At 37.4% G+C, this 17,344-nt stretch overlaps 1 protein-coding gene across 1 annotated transcript in view; it reads right to left on the reverse strand.

The window, feature by feature from the left end:
* AK9 (adenylate kinase 9) overlaps positions 1-17,344 on the reverse strand; it is a 185,071-nt gene that overhangs the window by 149,062 nt on the left and 18,665 nt on the right. Inside the window, exons 6-8 of the mRNA XM_025382428.1 lie at positions 14,641-14,753; positions 11,316-11,501; positions 6,209-6,337 (exon numbers count right to left, since the gene is read on the reverse strand). Of these exons, the coding sequence (XP_025238213.1) occupies positions 6,209-6,337; positions 11,316-11,501; positions 14,641-14,753 (428 nt within the window). The remainder of the gene's footprint in view (positions 1-6,208; positions 6,338-11,315; positions 11,502-14,640; positions 14,754-17,344) is intronic.

Below are 17,344 nucleotides of genomic sequence, written 5' to 3' on the forward strand. Positions count from 1 at the left end.
CAAGAAATGGGGAAAGGATTTCCTATTTAATAAATGGTGCTGGGAAAACTGACTAGCCATATGTAGAAAGCTGAAACTGGATCCCTTCCTTACACCTTATACAAAAATTAATTCAAAATGGATTAAAGACTTACATGTTAGACCTAAAACCATAAAAACCTTAGAAGCAAACCTAGGCAATACCATTCAGGACATAGGCATGGGCAAGGACTGCATGACTAAAACACCAAAAGCAATGGCAACAGAAGCCAAAATAAACAAATGGGATCTAATTAAACTAAAGAGCTTCTGCACAGCAGAAGAAACTACCATCAGAGTGAACAGGCAACCTACAGAATGGGAGAAAAATTTTGCAATCTTCACATCTGACAAAGGGCTAATATCCAGAATCTACAAAGAACTTAAACAAATTTACAAGAAAAAAACAACCCCATCAAAAAGTGGGCAAAGGAGATGAACAGACACTTCTCAAAAGAAGACATTTATGCAGCCAACAGACACGTGAAAAAATGCTCATCATCACTGGTCATCAGAGAAATGCAAATCAAAACCACAATGAGATACCACACCAGTTAGAATGGAGATCATTAAAAAGTCAGGGAACAACAGATGCTGGAGAGGATGTGGAGAAATAGGAACAGTTTTACACTGTTGGTGGGAGTGTAAACTAGTTCAACCATTGTGGAAGACAGTGTGGCGATTCCTCAAGGATCTAGAACTAGAAGTACCATTTGACCCAGCAATCCCATTACTGGGTATATACCCAAAGGATTATAAATCATGCTGCTATAAAGACACATGCACACGTATGTTTATTGCGGCACTACTCACAATAGCAAAGACTTGGAACCAACCCAAATGTCCATCAATGATAGACTGGATTAAGAAAATGTGGCATATATACACCATGGAATACTATGCAGCCATAAAAAAGAATGAGTTCGTGTCCTTTGTAGGGACATGGATGCAGCTGGAAACCATCATTCTGAGCAAACCATGGCAAGGACAGAAAACAAACACCGCATGTTCTCACTCATAGGTGGGAATTGAACAATGAGATCACTTGGATGCAGGGCGGGGAACATCACACACCGGGCTGTTGTGGGGTGGGGTCTGGGGGAGGGATAGCATTAAGAGAAATACCTAATGTAAATGACGAGTTAATGGGTGCAGCACACCAACATGGCACATGTATACATATGTAACAAACCTGCATGTTGTGCACATGTACCCTAGAACTTAAAAGTATAATAAAAAATAAAAAAGAAAAAAGAATTTATGATATGATAATGATAACATTGGAAACATTCAAACAGTTTTCTTTGGGCTCTAATTGTATCTGACTCCCCATTTATATGTTTTCTTCTTTATTCGAGTAAATTGACTTCTTTTCTATAGTTGTTCAGGTTACATCCACAAGGAAAAATTTAGCTTTTTTCCTCCTGAAGTTTCCAATTTTGGGGGTAATTTTAAGCATAAATATAAACATAATCAAATATGAAACAAATGAAAATGAGATCCACAAACGTGGGATTAGCAATTCACTTTGTTACCATCTTTATCAACTTTAGCAGCTTGATTGTGGAGGACATTTTCTGACTTTGTTTTGGCTTCTTCAGTGTCCACTAAAGAGCTGCCTCTAGGGTACTTTAAGTACCCTAGAACTTAAAGTATAATTAAAAAAAAAAAGAATTTCAAGCCAGAAAAAAAAAAGATGCAACGTATTTTTATTATTTTAAGACACTTTTTTCTTATGGAATTTTTTTTTAAACCCAGAAAAGTAGAAATTGATCTCTCATCCAGCCCCCAAAGGTAACTACTATTACTGTTTTCCTCCCATCTTTCATGCCATGAAAAATTGTTTTGCAAGTTCAGAATCATAATGGAGCTTACTTTTTCACTTAACATTATAACTAACCTTCCCCTATACTTTTTATAAGATCACTGTCAATGTAACATTTTAGTGGTTTTATAAGATTATGTACTGTGGATATAGCACTATTTAATATTCCTCTGCTGTTTGACATTTAGGTATGTTATAATACTTTATTAGTTATTTTCAAGCATTTCTTTTTATGGAAGTTTTAAAAATTACTTTCTTCTTTAATAATTACCAAAATAACTTGCACTAACTGTAACCAGTGAAGGAATGCAAAAAAGTACATAGAAACAGTTAACACAACTTCTCCCTACTCCTCCATGCTGCCCGCCCAACCTGGTGGGTTTCTTTACATAAGCATTCACCTCACTGATATAAATATACGCACACATATAAATGTTCAGTAACAGAGAACATGCATCCTTTGGTATATCCTCATATATTGGATATATGGGCCAGATTTTTAAAAGTAGGGTTTTTTTTGTTGTTGTTTTTTTTTTTGACATGGAGTTTCACTGTTGCCCAGGCTGGACTGCAGTGGCGCGATCTTGGCTCACTGCAACCTCTGCCCCCCTGGCTCAAGTGAGTCTCCTGCCTCAGCCTCCCGAGTAGCCGGGATTATAGGCGCCCACCACCAGGCCCGGCTGATTTTTGTATTTTTAGTAGAGAGGAGGTTTCACCATGTTGGCCAGGTTGGTCTCGAACTCCTGACTTCAGGTGATCCACCCATCTCAGCCTCCCTAAGTATTGGGATTACAGGCGTGAGCCACCATGCCTGGCAAAAGTAGGTTTTAATATTAATATAGGTAGGTATAGCCAGTTGGTTTTCCAAAGGTGGTGGCAATTCAAAGCCCTAACCAGCAATGTATGAGAAGGTTCATTTCTTCTTGCCACCATTGGCTATTTTAGCTTTTAAATTTCTGCCAAATTGAGTTAAAAGATGGAATCAGTTTATTTTACTTTTTATTCCTGTGGCGAGGTTCAGCATTCAGATATGCATCTCTGTAAACTGCCTTATCATAACCTGTATGCATTTTTCTATCGGATTGTTTCTTTTCTCTGACACTCATGGAAAGTTTTTAACCCTTATCTGGCATGTGGATTGCAAATATTTTACCTTTCCATGATTTATCTTTTGAATGTATTTATGGCATCGTCAGCAAGATGAAATATTTTAATAATCAATATATATTTTCATTACTTGTAGACTTCCTTTCTTGTTTAAATTAGATTTTCTTCTCTCTCTCTCTTTCTCTATTTTTCTCTTTCTCTCCTTCTTTCTTGTGGAGACAGGGTTTCACCATGGTTTTTGCCATGATGCCCAGTCTGGTCTTGAACTCTTGGGCTCAAGCGATCTGCCCGCCTTGGCCTCTCAAGTGTTGGGATTATAGGCATGAGCCACCACACCCAGCCTAAATTAGATTTTCTTTATCTCAAGATTCTATTAGTATTCTTCTAAATTTTATTCTACTATTTGTTTCTATTTTTAATATTAAAATCCAATATCTACTGGATTTTATTTTTGTACATCAACAGTGTTGAATTCTGAGCCCTGTGTTCCTGGAAAGTAGGGATGGTTGAGAAATAAGACCCACCTCCATCCTTCCTCAAGGACTCAGATAAAGTCTGTCTCCATCTTTTCTCATGACTCAAGGATGGCTCCCTTGTTTATCTGCTTCCATAAAATCCAGCTCGCTTCCATTTCTTTTAGAAGGTCCTTATTAATGAACATTCTCCTTATTGCAAGTTTGAACCAAATCATCTCTTTAATTATCCAGTGTATTTTGTTTTTCACAATATTGTGCAAGGTTAGATTCTACATGTTTTCCTCTAGACTGACAACAGATTATACCAGCATTATTCACTTACCCATAAATAATCATGTTTTGAACAAGGCTTCACATCACATTGTTTTACACATATATATTTCTTTCTTTCTTTCTCTCTTTCTTTTTTGAGACAGAGTCTTGCTCTGTCGTCCAGGCTGGAGGCGCAATCTCAGCTTACTGCAACCTCTGTCTCCTGGGTTCAAGCAATTCTCCCGCCTCAGCCTCCCGAGTAGCTGGGATTACAGGTGTGCACCATCATGCCCGGCTGTTTTTTGGATTTTAGTAGAGATGGGGTTTCACCATGTTACCCAGGCTGGTCTCAAACTCCCGAGCTCAGGTAATCCACCCCCCTTCGGCCTCCCAAAGAGCTAGGATTACAGGCATGAGCCACCGCGCCCAGCCTGTTCTATATTTTTTACTGTTTCCTTAAGCTAGATTCAATCTTAAGAGTGAACTACTAAGTTGCAGAGTATCAACACTCTTAAGGAAATGGATACCTGCACCAGGAGCTGAGTGCAGGTTCAAAGACAGGCCCAAATGGGGACGTGGTGTTGGCTTAGCCCTGAAGCAGTGGGCAGAATGTATACCAGAAAGTGATGCAGCTCAGTTTGCTCCTGCTTGCTTTCCTTGTATCTCTTGGAAATACACTGAACTTTAGTAGTCTTGGTCTAAAAGCGAAGTAACATCTCAGCCAGGTCAGAGGAGATTAGAATTGTAGGGTCTTACCCTTTATGGCTCTCCTCCCTCAACATATAAGGCAATTGCTTGGCTATTCAGCAAGTATCATCTAGGCCTAAAGTCTAGGTTCTTGGCTTTGAAATTCTGCTTTGTTGTACTAGGGCAATGAATTCTTATCTACATTTTGCTGCAGGGCCTAGATGTTTTCTACTTCTGGGTGTTTTTGTGGACAACCTGTCAAAGGACGGCTGTACAAATTCATATTTGGGGTATAAGAGTTCTTTACTATACCCTTGCTAGCATTAGGAATTTTTACTACCTGTTCAACTTTTAAATTTTGATCATGGAAATGATATTTCATTACTTAGGTTAGCATTTCTTTATTATCAGTGAAGCTGAACATTTTTTCTACAGGCTTATCACTCTTCATTTTTGTTAATTGCTCATATTTGTTGTCCATTTATCTCAGGACAGAGTGAACTTACAGGCTTTTAAAAAATCATTTCTATGACCTTTTAATATATCAAAGCTTTAAATCTTTCATCATAGTTAATGTGAATATTTTTCCAGTTTATTGTCTTTTAGTTTGAGTGTGGTTTTATCTATTTAATTTCTGGAAGTTGTATATTTAATGAAATTGAAGCTATCATTCTTTTTCCTTTGTATCTTGTCATCTGTGTTGATCAACATTTGTTAAGCATTTACTGCTTGCCAGACTTTGGGCACTGCACTGGGCACCAGCAATGTGAGGAAATATAACCTGGTGCTTGTACTAAAAAGATAACCTCTGCATTTCCCCCCCGTAAATACAATTTTCTAATTTCTGAATCTGATTCTAATTTGGCTTTATTTCATACCCAGTGCCAGCCACTTAAGGAGTAGTCAGGATGCTTTTATTGAAGGAAGAAAGGATGTTATTGATAGTCATGTACTTCACGCTTCAGAAGCTACGTTTATAAGCCAGTGACAGGAGAGGTGGGGAGGAATAGAAGTCATACATATGAAAGCAATTAAGTGTGGTTCCCATTTTGGGGGATGGATGCTGAGAATGAAAATGATCCACTCATTTATCTTTAAAATAATATAAACATTGTGAGACAGCATGAAACACATTCTTTCGTTTCTCTATCATATGGGAACAGGCAATTGGAGGACTGTGTCTTATTTGTCTTCATAGTTCTGTTGCTTAGCATAGTGTCTGGCTAAATGTGCAAGTTCCATAAATGTTTGTTGACTAAATCTCTAACACAAATGATTATATTTGGTAGAGTCTTACCTGGACTTTTTACCATATAAAATATGCTTTTCACATACTTGTAATCTCAGTCATCATACTTTTAGAATACTATTTTAATTAAATCCTTCCTATTATATTATATAATGGTCTTACCATGTTTACATATAATGGGATAACCATAGACCAATCAGCATCACAAATTCTACCTTTTAAACAAAAGGTGTACCTGAAGTGTACATTTGTTTTGATAAAGCTATAACTTACAGATTGAAAATGCTTTTATAACATAGTCTTTTAACATGAATTTTCCAACCCCTATCCATAAAGGAATTTCCCCACTGGCTTTTGAAAAATGCAGTTCATTTGTCACTTTGCAGTAACAGAGTTGCTTTGTAAGAGTAAAATAATATTGTTCTGCGAAAACAGTCTTTGGGATGGAAGCCTTTTTCTAACAGCTTTCTACAAAGTTCAAGGGGAGAATCAGACAGATAATAATACATGGGGATGAAGACATGTGAAAGCTATTTAACCAGTAATGAAACACAAATATCAATATTCATTTTCAGTGATAGATTTTGTTCTTACTTCTAAAGTTTGGAGAATTGTTTCCTTATAAAGCTTAACAATGTTTTCAACATTTTCCAAATAATCTTCAGGCCTCTGAACTAGATGATGAAGAATTTCAGCCACCATCTGCATTTCGGCAATAAATGCCTAAATGGAAAAGAAGAGATTTCAAATATCTTTAGGTCAACGACTATTCAATTTACAAGCCATATTCCCTACTCCTTACACCTAGATACCATTTTGGGGTCAGAAGCAGGGGTAGGGGATGATTAGAGATTAAGGATTTTTATTTAAGAGCGTGGAAGACTCCTAGGGGGTCTTCATCAGATGGAATAAAGCTTTAAATTAACCTGGATATTTTCTCATGTCTGTTTTCTCCCCAATAAGTAGGGACAAGTAGGGGAAGAACATCAGATTTTTAGAGACAAAATAGAGAAATTAGATTTCCTGTGAACACCTGAGCTTGTAGTTCATTCATTCAAGTATTTATTGAGTGTCTTCTATGCATCAGGTGCTGTTCTAAGGATTTGGGATAGAACAGTGAACGAAACCAACTAACACCCTGGGCTCATAGCACTCACACACACTGCAGTTGAGGAAGGCAGCATAAACAAGTACACAAATAAATATATAACATATTAGGTGGTGGTAAGTACTAGAAAGAAAAATAAAGCAGGGTAGCATGGATGAAGAGTGGTGGGAGAAGATGCTATTTACATCAAGTGGTCATGAAAGGGTTATCTGAAGAAATGGAATTTGAGTTGAAATCTGAAGGAAATGAGGGAGAGAGAACTGCCACACAAGTTTCTAGAGAAAGAACATTTTAAGGCAGAGGCAACAGTGTTCCATATCATATTTATGATGCTAATTATTCATTCTTTCCCATTTTTATCAATGTATACATATACATATTTTACTTGAGCCATATTCTCTATATAAGCCATTTTATAACCTGTTTTAAGTATTATTTTAATGGTCAAATAATATATTAATTTCCTTGAATGTACAATTATTTAATTACTCTATAGTTGGACAACAATGTTTCAGGCTTTTCACAATTACAAATAATATTGCAATAAGTAGCTTTGTAAATAAATCTTTATATGGCTAATATTTTCCCTTAGAATAATTCCTACAAGTAGAATTACTGGACTAAAGGTTATACATTTCAAAGTGGCTCAATACACATCTTTTCCGAAAGATGCTACCATTCTTTTCTCCCTAGCAGAGGGCTTTGCTAGCACGCTGGCATTCATTCATTCGTGATTACACAGCTTTGTATTAAGTACCCACTATCAGGCACTGGAGACAGTCCCTGCTGCATAGAGTTTTCATTCAGTGGGGCAGACAGATAATAAGCAAGTAAAAAAGTAACATAATTTCAGAAAGTGATAAGTGCTATGAGGAAAATAAAACAGAGCAAGGGGCTAGACTTATGCTATTCAGCATGGAAGTTATTAGCCACATTTCCCCACTGAGCACTTGAAATTTGGCAAGTGCGATTGGAATGTGCTGTAAATATAAAATACATACCAGATTTCAAAAACTTAGATGAAAATAGAACATGTCATTCTCAGAATGTTTATGTTGATTATAAGTTGAAATAAATTTTTTTGATATATTTAATTAAATAAACTATATTATTCAAATGGCTTTCACTTGTTTATATTGATTATAAGTTGAAATAAAATTTTTGAATATATTCAATTAAATAAAATACATTATTCAAATGACTTTCACTTGTTTCTTTTTGCTTTTAAAAAGCATGACTACTAGCACATTTAAAATCACTTATGGCTAGCAGTACATTTCTATTGCACAGCGCTAGGTTAGAGAGTCGCTTGCTGGAGGGTCTCTGAGGATGTAATACCTGGGGTGAGACCAGGATGAGTAGAAGGAATAGCCATGTGAAGATGAATTGAAGAGTGTTGTACGTAGTGGAGAGAGGAAACAGTAAATGCAAAGGCGTGAAGCTGAAATGAGCTTAGCACAGTTGAAGACGACTAGCTAGAAGGCTAATGTGGCTGGAATACAATGAGTAGGCAGAATTGAGATCAGAGAGGCTGGGTTCATGGCTTTGTAAGCCACATGAGGGTGTCTGGATTTTAATCTAAAGGCAATGGAAAGTCACTGAGGGTTATTTATATACATTTTTAAATGAGCCTGGCTTCTGTAACAAGTGGAATGGGATAGGGAGGGTTGAGGAGAACAAAAGCCAAGAGAACATTTACAATGCTGTTGTAGCAATTTGAGGACAGTGCTTCAATTTGTGTGTATGTAGGATGAATACACCTTCATGTTGGCCATCGATCTCAGCAGGTGGCAGGTCTGCTCATCTAACTTCTGAACATGGCTGTGTCACTAGGCAGAGATCATGCAAACCAGACCCCAGAGGCTGAGTCTAGTCTAAGGATATAAACTGATCATCTCCCACAGCACTGGCCAGCATTGTGTTGTAAACATTTCAGACTAATTGCCACTCCCATCTATTTTAAAACGTGTTTTTGGCTTCCCTGGAAAAAATGGCCTCCCTTGTAAAAATGGGCCAGCATTTCCACATGGCAACAGTTGGCTGGGCTGGAGCCAAGAGGCAGTTGTCCTCTGAAGAGCATGAAACTTTCTGCAGAAATGGAGACGTTCCATAGCTCCACTGTCCACAGCCATACTTGGCCAATGAGCACTTGAAATGTGGCTAGAGATACTGAGTAACTAAATTTTAAACTTAATGTAATTTTAATTAATTTCAATTTAAATAGCCATGTGAGGCTAGTGGCTATCATACTGCACAATGCAGTGTTAGCCTACCCCAATCCTCCCTCTTCCCAATTATGTAATCCCTGGCCGATATCACCAATGGATATAACCTACCTGACCCCTAAAATTAAGTGAGTTGTGACCCCTGTATCTCACCATTTGAGGGCTACATTGGCTTTGATTTCAGATAGTATGTTTTATTTATGCTAAAGTGGCACACTTTATTCCTACTTGCTATGAGGCTTTCCTTTATTTGAAAAAATCTGGAATTCATGCTGGTTACTATCTAACGCCTTATTTACATGGGTGAGATTATGTTTTTAAATGGGCTTTATTATGTTAACACTTTTTAAAAATTGAATACCCATTTCAAAGATTTATCTAACCCATTAATTAGGGGACCAGTAGAATGGCAAGGTGAAAGTATTTCTAATCTCTGAAATAATATTGCAAAGTTAGATACAAGGCTGCTTAATGTCCCATAGGACAATCAAGCTGTAACTTTTGGGGGTTATCTTTTTCTACTGGAGAAACAATTTGCAATGTGTCTATCTATAAATTAACATCTGACTTCACAGCATCTAGGCCCTAATAGAAATAATCAATCACAGGCATATTTCACTAGGGCAGGTATTGGCCAACTATGGCCCTTCCCACCCTAGTGGGTCATATCCAGACCATCACCTATTGATACATTTCTTAATATCAATTTTTCTTGTCAAGTCATGGTAAAAGATTCTCTTTTAGCCCAAAACCTTAGAAGACAAAAATATTATTTTGATGCCCTATTGCTTATATTTAGTAGTATTTACTTTAGAATTGTCATAACAATGTGTACATGTGAAATTGGGCTATGTATTTCTTTTCACGTTCTCTCTTTGTCTTTTCACATTCTCTCTTTGAGTTTGAAATCAGGGTTGTGTTAGCTTCACAAATTGAATGATGCCTGGTTTACTTTGCTCCCTACATTATATTTAGTCCTTTATTGCTCTGATATGGTTTAAATGTTTGTCTCTTTCAAAGCTCATGCTGAAATTCCGTCCCCAATGTAGCAGTATTGAGAGGTAGGGTCTTTAAAAGGTGACTGAGTCATGAGGGCCCATGAAGGATTAATCCATTCATGGATTAATGGGTTAATGGATTAATTGGTTATTATGCGAGTAAGACTGTGGTCTCATATGAAGAGGAAGAGAGACCTGAGCTAGCACACTAAGCCGCCTCACCATGTGATGCGCCACCACCTCGGGACTCTGCAGAGAGTCTCCACCTGCAAGAAGGCCCTCACCAGATGCGACTCCTCAACTTTAGACTTCTCAGCCTCCATAACTATAAGAAATAAATTCCTTTTCTTAAGGGAATGCTCAAACACTGTTGGTGGAGTTGTAAATTAGTTCATTCCCTGTTGAAAGCAGTTTGAGGATTTCTCAAATAATTGAAAACTGAATTATTAAACTCAGTAATCCCATTACAGGTCATATATCCAAAGGAAAATAAATTGTTCTACTAAAAAGACACTTACACTCTCATGTTTATCGCACACTGTTCACAACAGCAAAGACATGGAATCAATCTAGGTGCCCATCAGTAGAGGACTGGATAAAGAAAATGTGGTACACATACACCATGAAATACTACACAGCCATAAAAAAGAATAAAATCATGTCCTTTGCAGTAACATGGATGCAGTTGGAGGCCATTATCAGAAACAGAAAACCAAATACTTCACGTTCTCACATGTAAGTGGGAGTTAAACACAGGGTATACATAGACATGAAGATGGGAACAATAGACACTGAGGACTCCAAAAAAGGAAAGGGAGGGAGAAAGGGAAGGGTTGAAAAAATCCTTGTTGTGTACTGTGTTCCCTATTTTGGTGATGGGTTCAGTGCAAGCCCAGACCTCAGCATCACACAATATATCCATACAACAAATCTGAACATGTACCCGCTGAAGCTTAAAATTAAAAAAAAAAAAAGTCATTCTTTATAAATTACCCAGTTTCAGGTATTCTGTTGTAGGTAACAGAAAACAGACTAAGAAATGCTCTAACTTCTTATTCTACCTTGCCTAGTGCTTGACACATAGTAGGTGACCAATAACTCCATCGTTATGAAATGAAGCACACTGGGTGTCAGAACATCAGAAATGTAGAGACACATCTACACTGACAGGAAGGCTAAACTTGACTTCAAGATTATCATCTCATAATCCTTGAAAACATGAAAGACTTTTGCTTATTTCCTCCAAACTCAATAAAAATGTAAAGAAAATGTGTAGCATCTGCTATTTCCTATTACGTATACCATCATTTAATTTAATTATAGCAATTTTTAAAAGTATAGTATATGGTAGTTACCTATTGAGATATTACCTCTTCTTCTTCTTGCTCTTCCTCCTCTTCCTCCTCTTCTCCTTTTCTGTCCTTTTGGGTTTCTTTCTTCTTTTTCCTCTGATTCTCAATGACTTCAGGATCCCACTGGTCTCTACTGTATATGTATCCCGTATTATTGTGCTGTCTTTGCCCAGAAATTCTCTGGCACAAATCATAGTCAGGACACTAAGAAACAACATTATTAAATCACTTAAAACATTTTGAATATGCTTTTAATTCCATGTGTATTTATTGAATATACTGTACAGTACATAAACCAAAAAATTCCCTTAAAACCTAAGCAAATGCAATGTTGTGACTGGCATTTTGCATCAGGTTTCATTACATGCCAAGAGAGGCTCAGATACTAATTTTATGCTATATGTTTTTATTTGTCCAAAATTAATACAGGTGGAAAAGTATTACGAGTCTTAAGATGAGGAAAGAGGATTGGAAAAGTAGGAAGAGTAGAGAAAGGGAATAGAAAATCAGTTAACTCTGCAAAGGTACACAGAATTCTATGATTAGCTTGAAAAGTTTAAGAATGGAACAAAATGGGGGGAATAGCCACATATTTCCAATAAAAAATATTGTTTATTTGTAATATTCACTATGACTTACAGCTTTATGGGTGAGGTATTTTATACAATGCCAGTCATAAGTGGGACCTGAAAGATCATCTATTCTAGTTTAACATTTATATTTTGTAAATGAGAAAACCGAATCTAGGTAGTAAAAAAGCCAAAACCAAAGTCTACAAGTTTCTTGTTCCAAATTGCTTTCACATGTGCGATTTTACTGACTTCTCAACTAACCCTATAAGATAAGCAATCCAAATTATGATTAAAGCCATTCTGCAGGTCAGAGAAGTACAGCTCTGGCAGACTGAGAGACCAATCTCAGATCACAATGTCACATGGAGGAACTGCAACTTGGAACCAGGCCTTCTGATTGTAGTCTATGGTCTATGGTGCATTATTAATGATAATGATGGTTTGAGGCTGTAAATTGTGCTCTGAATGTTTTTCAGGATAAAAAAAAAATCTGGATGGTTTTCTGAGGCAGTGATTCTGATACATGAGCATGTAACTCTATCTGGGGAGCTTGTTAAATCGATCACAGCTCCTCTTGTCATTTATTAAGTTTGGAGTGAGGCTTAGATTCTTCAACAGGCATCCTCAGTGATTCTGATGCTGGCAGTTCATGTACCACACATTGAGAAACGAAGGAAGCCAGGCACGTTGGAACCTTCATTGCTCATTTTCTGATTTCTTCATGCCATCTCTAGGTGGAGATGGGATGGGTAATTATTGAGGTAGGACTTTTGTTAGGCTTCCTAATTTTTCACAAAAATTTTCAACCTACTCAGGTAATTTTTTTAAAACATCTCTTTTACAACCCAGGATACCCACCTTCTAGGACCTTGACAAGGACCATCTCCTTCAGCTGTCTCCCGTTCTCATTTGCAGGAAGTGACTGATGAAAGTGTGAGCCTGAAGCATATGCCTCAGAGCAGAAGTGCTCAGTGTCACCTGGAGGGCTTTGCAACACCAATAGCTGGGCTCCATCTGACAGATTCTGGTTCTTAGTTCTGGGGCAGGGCCTGAAAATTTGCGTTTCTACCAAGCTTCTGGTTGCTGTTGCTCTGGGACCACTCTCTGATAACTACTGCTCTAGTAGATTGCTAGACTTTAACCAGGTTTTTGGTAGCACAGAATCCTTTAGAATATGATGAAAACCATAGATTTTTGCATCAGAAAAGTTCATATAGGCATAAAGTTTTATGTATAATTTCAAGAGGTGCATGAATGCTTAGGGATTCATGGATCTCGGGCTAAGAGCCTCTGCTCTAGAAATTCCAGGCTTATTCCCCAATAAGGCCAAACTATCCAAAAAGTGTGTGTTGCACTGAATTCTGTCTCACATTACGCCCTCTGGTGATACTCTGCTTACCCTGTAGAAACTGCCATAGGACACTTCACAATCACACTTATAACATGAATGGGGTTAAGGACTTTATTCACTACATTAAGCAGTCTCTTATATTAAGACCCATCTAAGGTATTTCTGTCATTCACAATGGCAGTCTTGTTTTGCCTAAGGAATGACTTGTCTTCTCATGGACAATGTGAATTTTATAACTGGTCACATTTCCCCTTTTACTTTAGTTCATCAAACCTAGAACCAAATTTATGACCCAAACTTAGTAACCATTTGGGGTCTTCTGGCCTGTATATCTGTGTGCTCTCTCTCAATTAGATCTTAATTTCCTATTGAATCTGTCTTTTCCTCAGTTTAGTTTTTATATGTGGTTTAGTTTTATATGTGGTTTTCTCTCTTTTATGTCCACATTCACATGTGTGACATTCTCAGGTTCACTCGCAATTGTGACTGAGCCCTGGCCATGAGTGGTGGCTGGGGCTGCAGATTACACCACACTCAGAACTGCAAGGCCACCTCTCTCACACAGCTGACCCTGACACTCCACTGGGTCCCAGCATCTGAGCTGACAACCATCTCGTTTATTTGAGCTGTCATAAACCCTGGCAAAGTATGGATACAAAGGTTATCATTCATTTTGACATAAACAAGAAGATACCACCTTACTAAATTGTTATCACAACCCCATGAGGCAGCTATTGTCATCTTTGTAAAAAGGAAATCAAGACTTCTAGATGTGATTGACCAAATTCTAACAATAAAAGAGAGAATTAGGAACAGGACCCAGCCTTAACTCATAATTAATATAGTAGTGTTCTTTAACATTCATACATTCATGCCATGTGTCTATTCTTTCATTTTATTAGTAAACTTACTAGGTGCCACTAGGTACCACATAGTATACTGGTTGATATTTATATGAACAAGACATGGTTCCTACTTTCAAGTAAGACAGAGACTAGGAGGAAAATGGATAATTATAATGTAGTAAGGTGAGTAACATGATAGGGAGGGAAAAGCACCACGAATGGTCATCAGAGAGAGATTTAACTCTCTTATGATAAGTAAGGTATGGAAGGGCGAGAAAGAAAGAGAGGTAGTGGAGCGGGGTAGTTGTCAGGGAAAGTTCTAAAGAGATGATGTCTTAACTGACTTTCAAAGGATGGCTATGATGAAGCCTGGTGAAGAGGCAAGAAGGTATCTCATGTGGATGGAGCTGTAGGAGCAAGAGGACAGAACGATGAGAAAGTATGACTCAGTTCCTGCGATTGATGCATAAGTTACTATCTCCATAACTACTTAAAAATGTTTAAAGCATTCCTTGAATTTAACTACTATCAAAAACAATGGTTTACTCTACTAGCAAAACAATTAATATCCTTACCTTTATATTGATTATAATATCAGGTTTCAAATTTAAGTTTTTAATTAATTCTATTTGCTGTAAGGTAGTCATGGCATCCTGTGAAAGTGATGGTATTTCAGTGATAATATAACCTGTAAAGTAAAACATAATTTTAAAATTTTATAAAATTATCAACATATGAGGGCATGGATTTACTACTTTATAAAATATCATTTATCATAAAGTCATCTGTAAAAATTTTAAATTAACACTTAAGGTGATTGTCACATGAAGTGTAACTATGAATAATGTTTTTCTGATGATAAATCACTGGGCTAGAAAGAGACATTTTTGAAAATTCCAAGTCAATTTATTTTAGACAGATGAGGTACCTAGGGAAGGAAATTTCATGCTAGTAATTACTTTAACTCATGTTAGGAAAGTTTACTCATATAAATGGTAAAGGTATATTATAGGAGTTGCATGCCATATCATTTTCTTTCTCATATTAATATTTCATAGTATAGTAGAACACATGTATATAATGTTTGTGTAAGTTATGAGAGTAATAAAACACCCATGGACACACTATAATTTTCTGTTTTTTTAAACAGCCAATATAATTTTGGTTTAGTGCAGTTATTAGCTTGTATCCCCACCCAGAAATCTCAATCTTCTCACTGAAATTCACCCTGTTTACCATCATCATATTAATTTCCTTAATATATTTCTTTAATTATGTTATTGTCTTGCTCAAGAAACTTTTCTCTTATTTATAAAGTCTCAATTCCTTCAGTGGGAAATAAAACTTTCAGCTTATTTTTCTACATCTTTTCCTGGAAGAACAACAGACAAACTATGTTTATTCAGCCTTGGGTATTTGGCAGAAATTTTATGAAAAGCGAATGGAATGACCCTGTCACTTCAAGGACAAAAAGTGATAGCATTTGTTGCCAGTTATAACATTCAAGTGAAAATCTGAATTTCGAAAAACTTATATCCAACACCATAAGCTTTTCTTGGTGAGATTGGTGGTGACATTAACAAATGCGATTTTTTGATACCGTATAGTAAAATGTGTCAACATTTGGAAGATCTATATAACTCAGTGAACCAACATTTTCCAAATGACCAATGCATGGTACCACAAAAATTAGGCATAGGTTATAGGCTCATTCCAAGTGCAAGATAGACCAATGGATTTTAATGTAACCAAGTTTTGAAAAGTTTACTGATAACAGTTTCAGATTCCACAATGCAACCAACCTTCAGGAAACTTCCACTTGTTGGGTTTTGATGTAGAATCAAGAATATCCACAATTATTCCAAAGGCTATTAAAATACTCCTCCCTTTCCAAGTATGTATCTGTGTGAAACTACATTTTCTTCATGTACTTCAGCAAAAGCAATATATTGCAACAGATTGAGCAGAAGCAGGTGTGAGAATCCAACTTTTCTTAAATCGGACATTGAAGAGATTGCGAAAATGTAAAGCAAAGCCACTCTTCTCCCTAATTTTTTGTTTTGAAAAATTATCTTTCATAAAATATGCAATTTATGTTAACAAGTCATGGTTTTATGATTTCTAAACAGATAAATATTTTTAAAGTTTCAGTTTTAATTTCTAATATGGTAAATATAAATACATATAGCCCATGTAAGCACAACCTCTTATAGAGCCTCAACAATTCTTATGAGTGTAAGGGAGTCTTGTGCCTCAAAAGTTTGAGAACCACTATCTTAATGCAATGCCTAGAATAGCATAATAAAAAAAGTTACTAAGCACCTGTTGATAGATGAGTGAATGAATGTGTGTAAAACAAACTTAAAATTCCTCACTTGAGAATACACTCATCACAGTCTTTTATTTTTATTATTTATTTATTTATTTAGAGATGGAGTCTTGTTCTGTCACCCAGGCTGGAGGGCAGTGGTGTGATCTCAGCTCACTGCAACTTCCACTTCCCAAGTTCAAGTGATTCTCCTGCCTCGGCCTCCAGAGTAGCTGGGACTACAGGCACACACTACCAAGCCCGGCTAATTTTTGTATTTTCAGTAGAGACAGGGTTTCACCATGTTGGCCAGGATGGTCTCCATGTCCTGACCTCGTGATCCACCCGCCTCCGCCTCCCAAAGTGCTGGGATTACAGGCATGAACCACCACGCCCGGCCGCAATCTTTCATTTTTAAAAAAGAAGACCAGGCCAGGCGTGGTGGCTCATGCCTGTAATCCCAGCACTTTGGGAGGCCGAGGAAGGCAGATCACAAGGTCAGGCGTTCGAGACCAGCCTGGCCAACATGACGAAACTCCATCTCTTCTAAAAAAAAAAATACAAAAATTAGCTGAGCGTGGTGGTAGGTGCCTGTAATCCCAGCTACTCGGGAGGCTGAGACAAGAGAATCGCTTGAACTCGGGAGGCAGAGGTTGCAGTGAGCCGAGATCGCACCACTACACTCCAGACTGGGTGACAGAGTGAGACTCCATCTCAAAAAAAAAAAAAAAAAAAAAAAAAGGGCCGGGTGCGGTGGCTCAAGCCTGTAATCCCAGCACTTTGGGAGGCCGAGATGGGCGGATCACGAGGTCAGGAAATCGAGACCATCCTGACTAACGTGGTGAAACCCCGTCTCTACTAAAAAATACAAAAAACTAGCCGGGCGAGGTGGCGGGCGCCTGTAGTCCCAGCTACTCGGGAGGCTGAGGCAGGAGAATGGCGTAAACCCGGGAGGCGGAGCTTGCAGTGAG

The sequence above is a fragment of the Theropithecus gelada genome, chromosome 4 (genome assembly GCF_003255815.1).
Source record: "Theropithecus gelada isolate Dixy chromosome 4, Tgel_1.0, whole genome shotgun sequence".
Classification (NCBI taxonomy): Eukaryota; Metazoa; Chordata; class Mammalia; order Primates; family Cercopithecidae; genus Theropithecus; species Theropithecus gelada.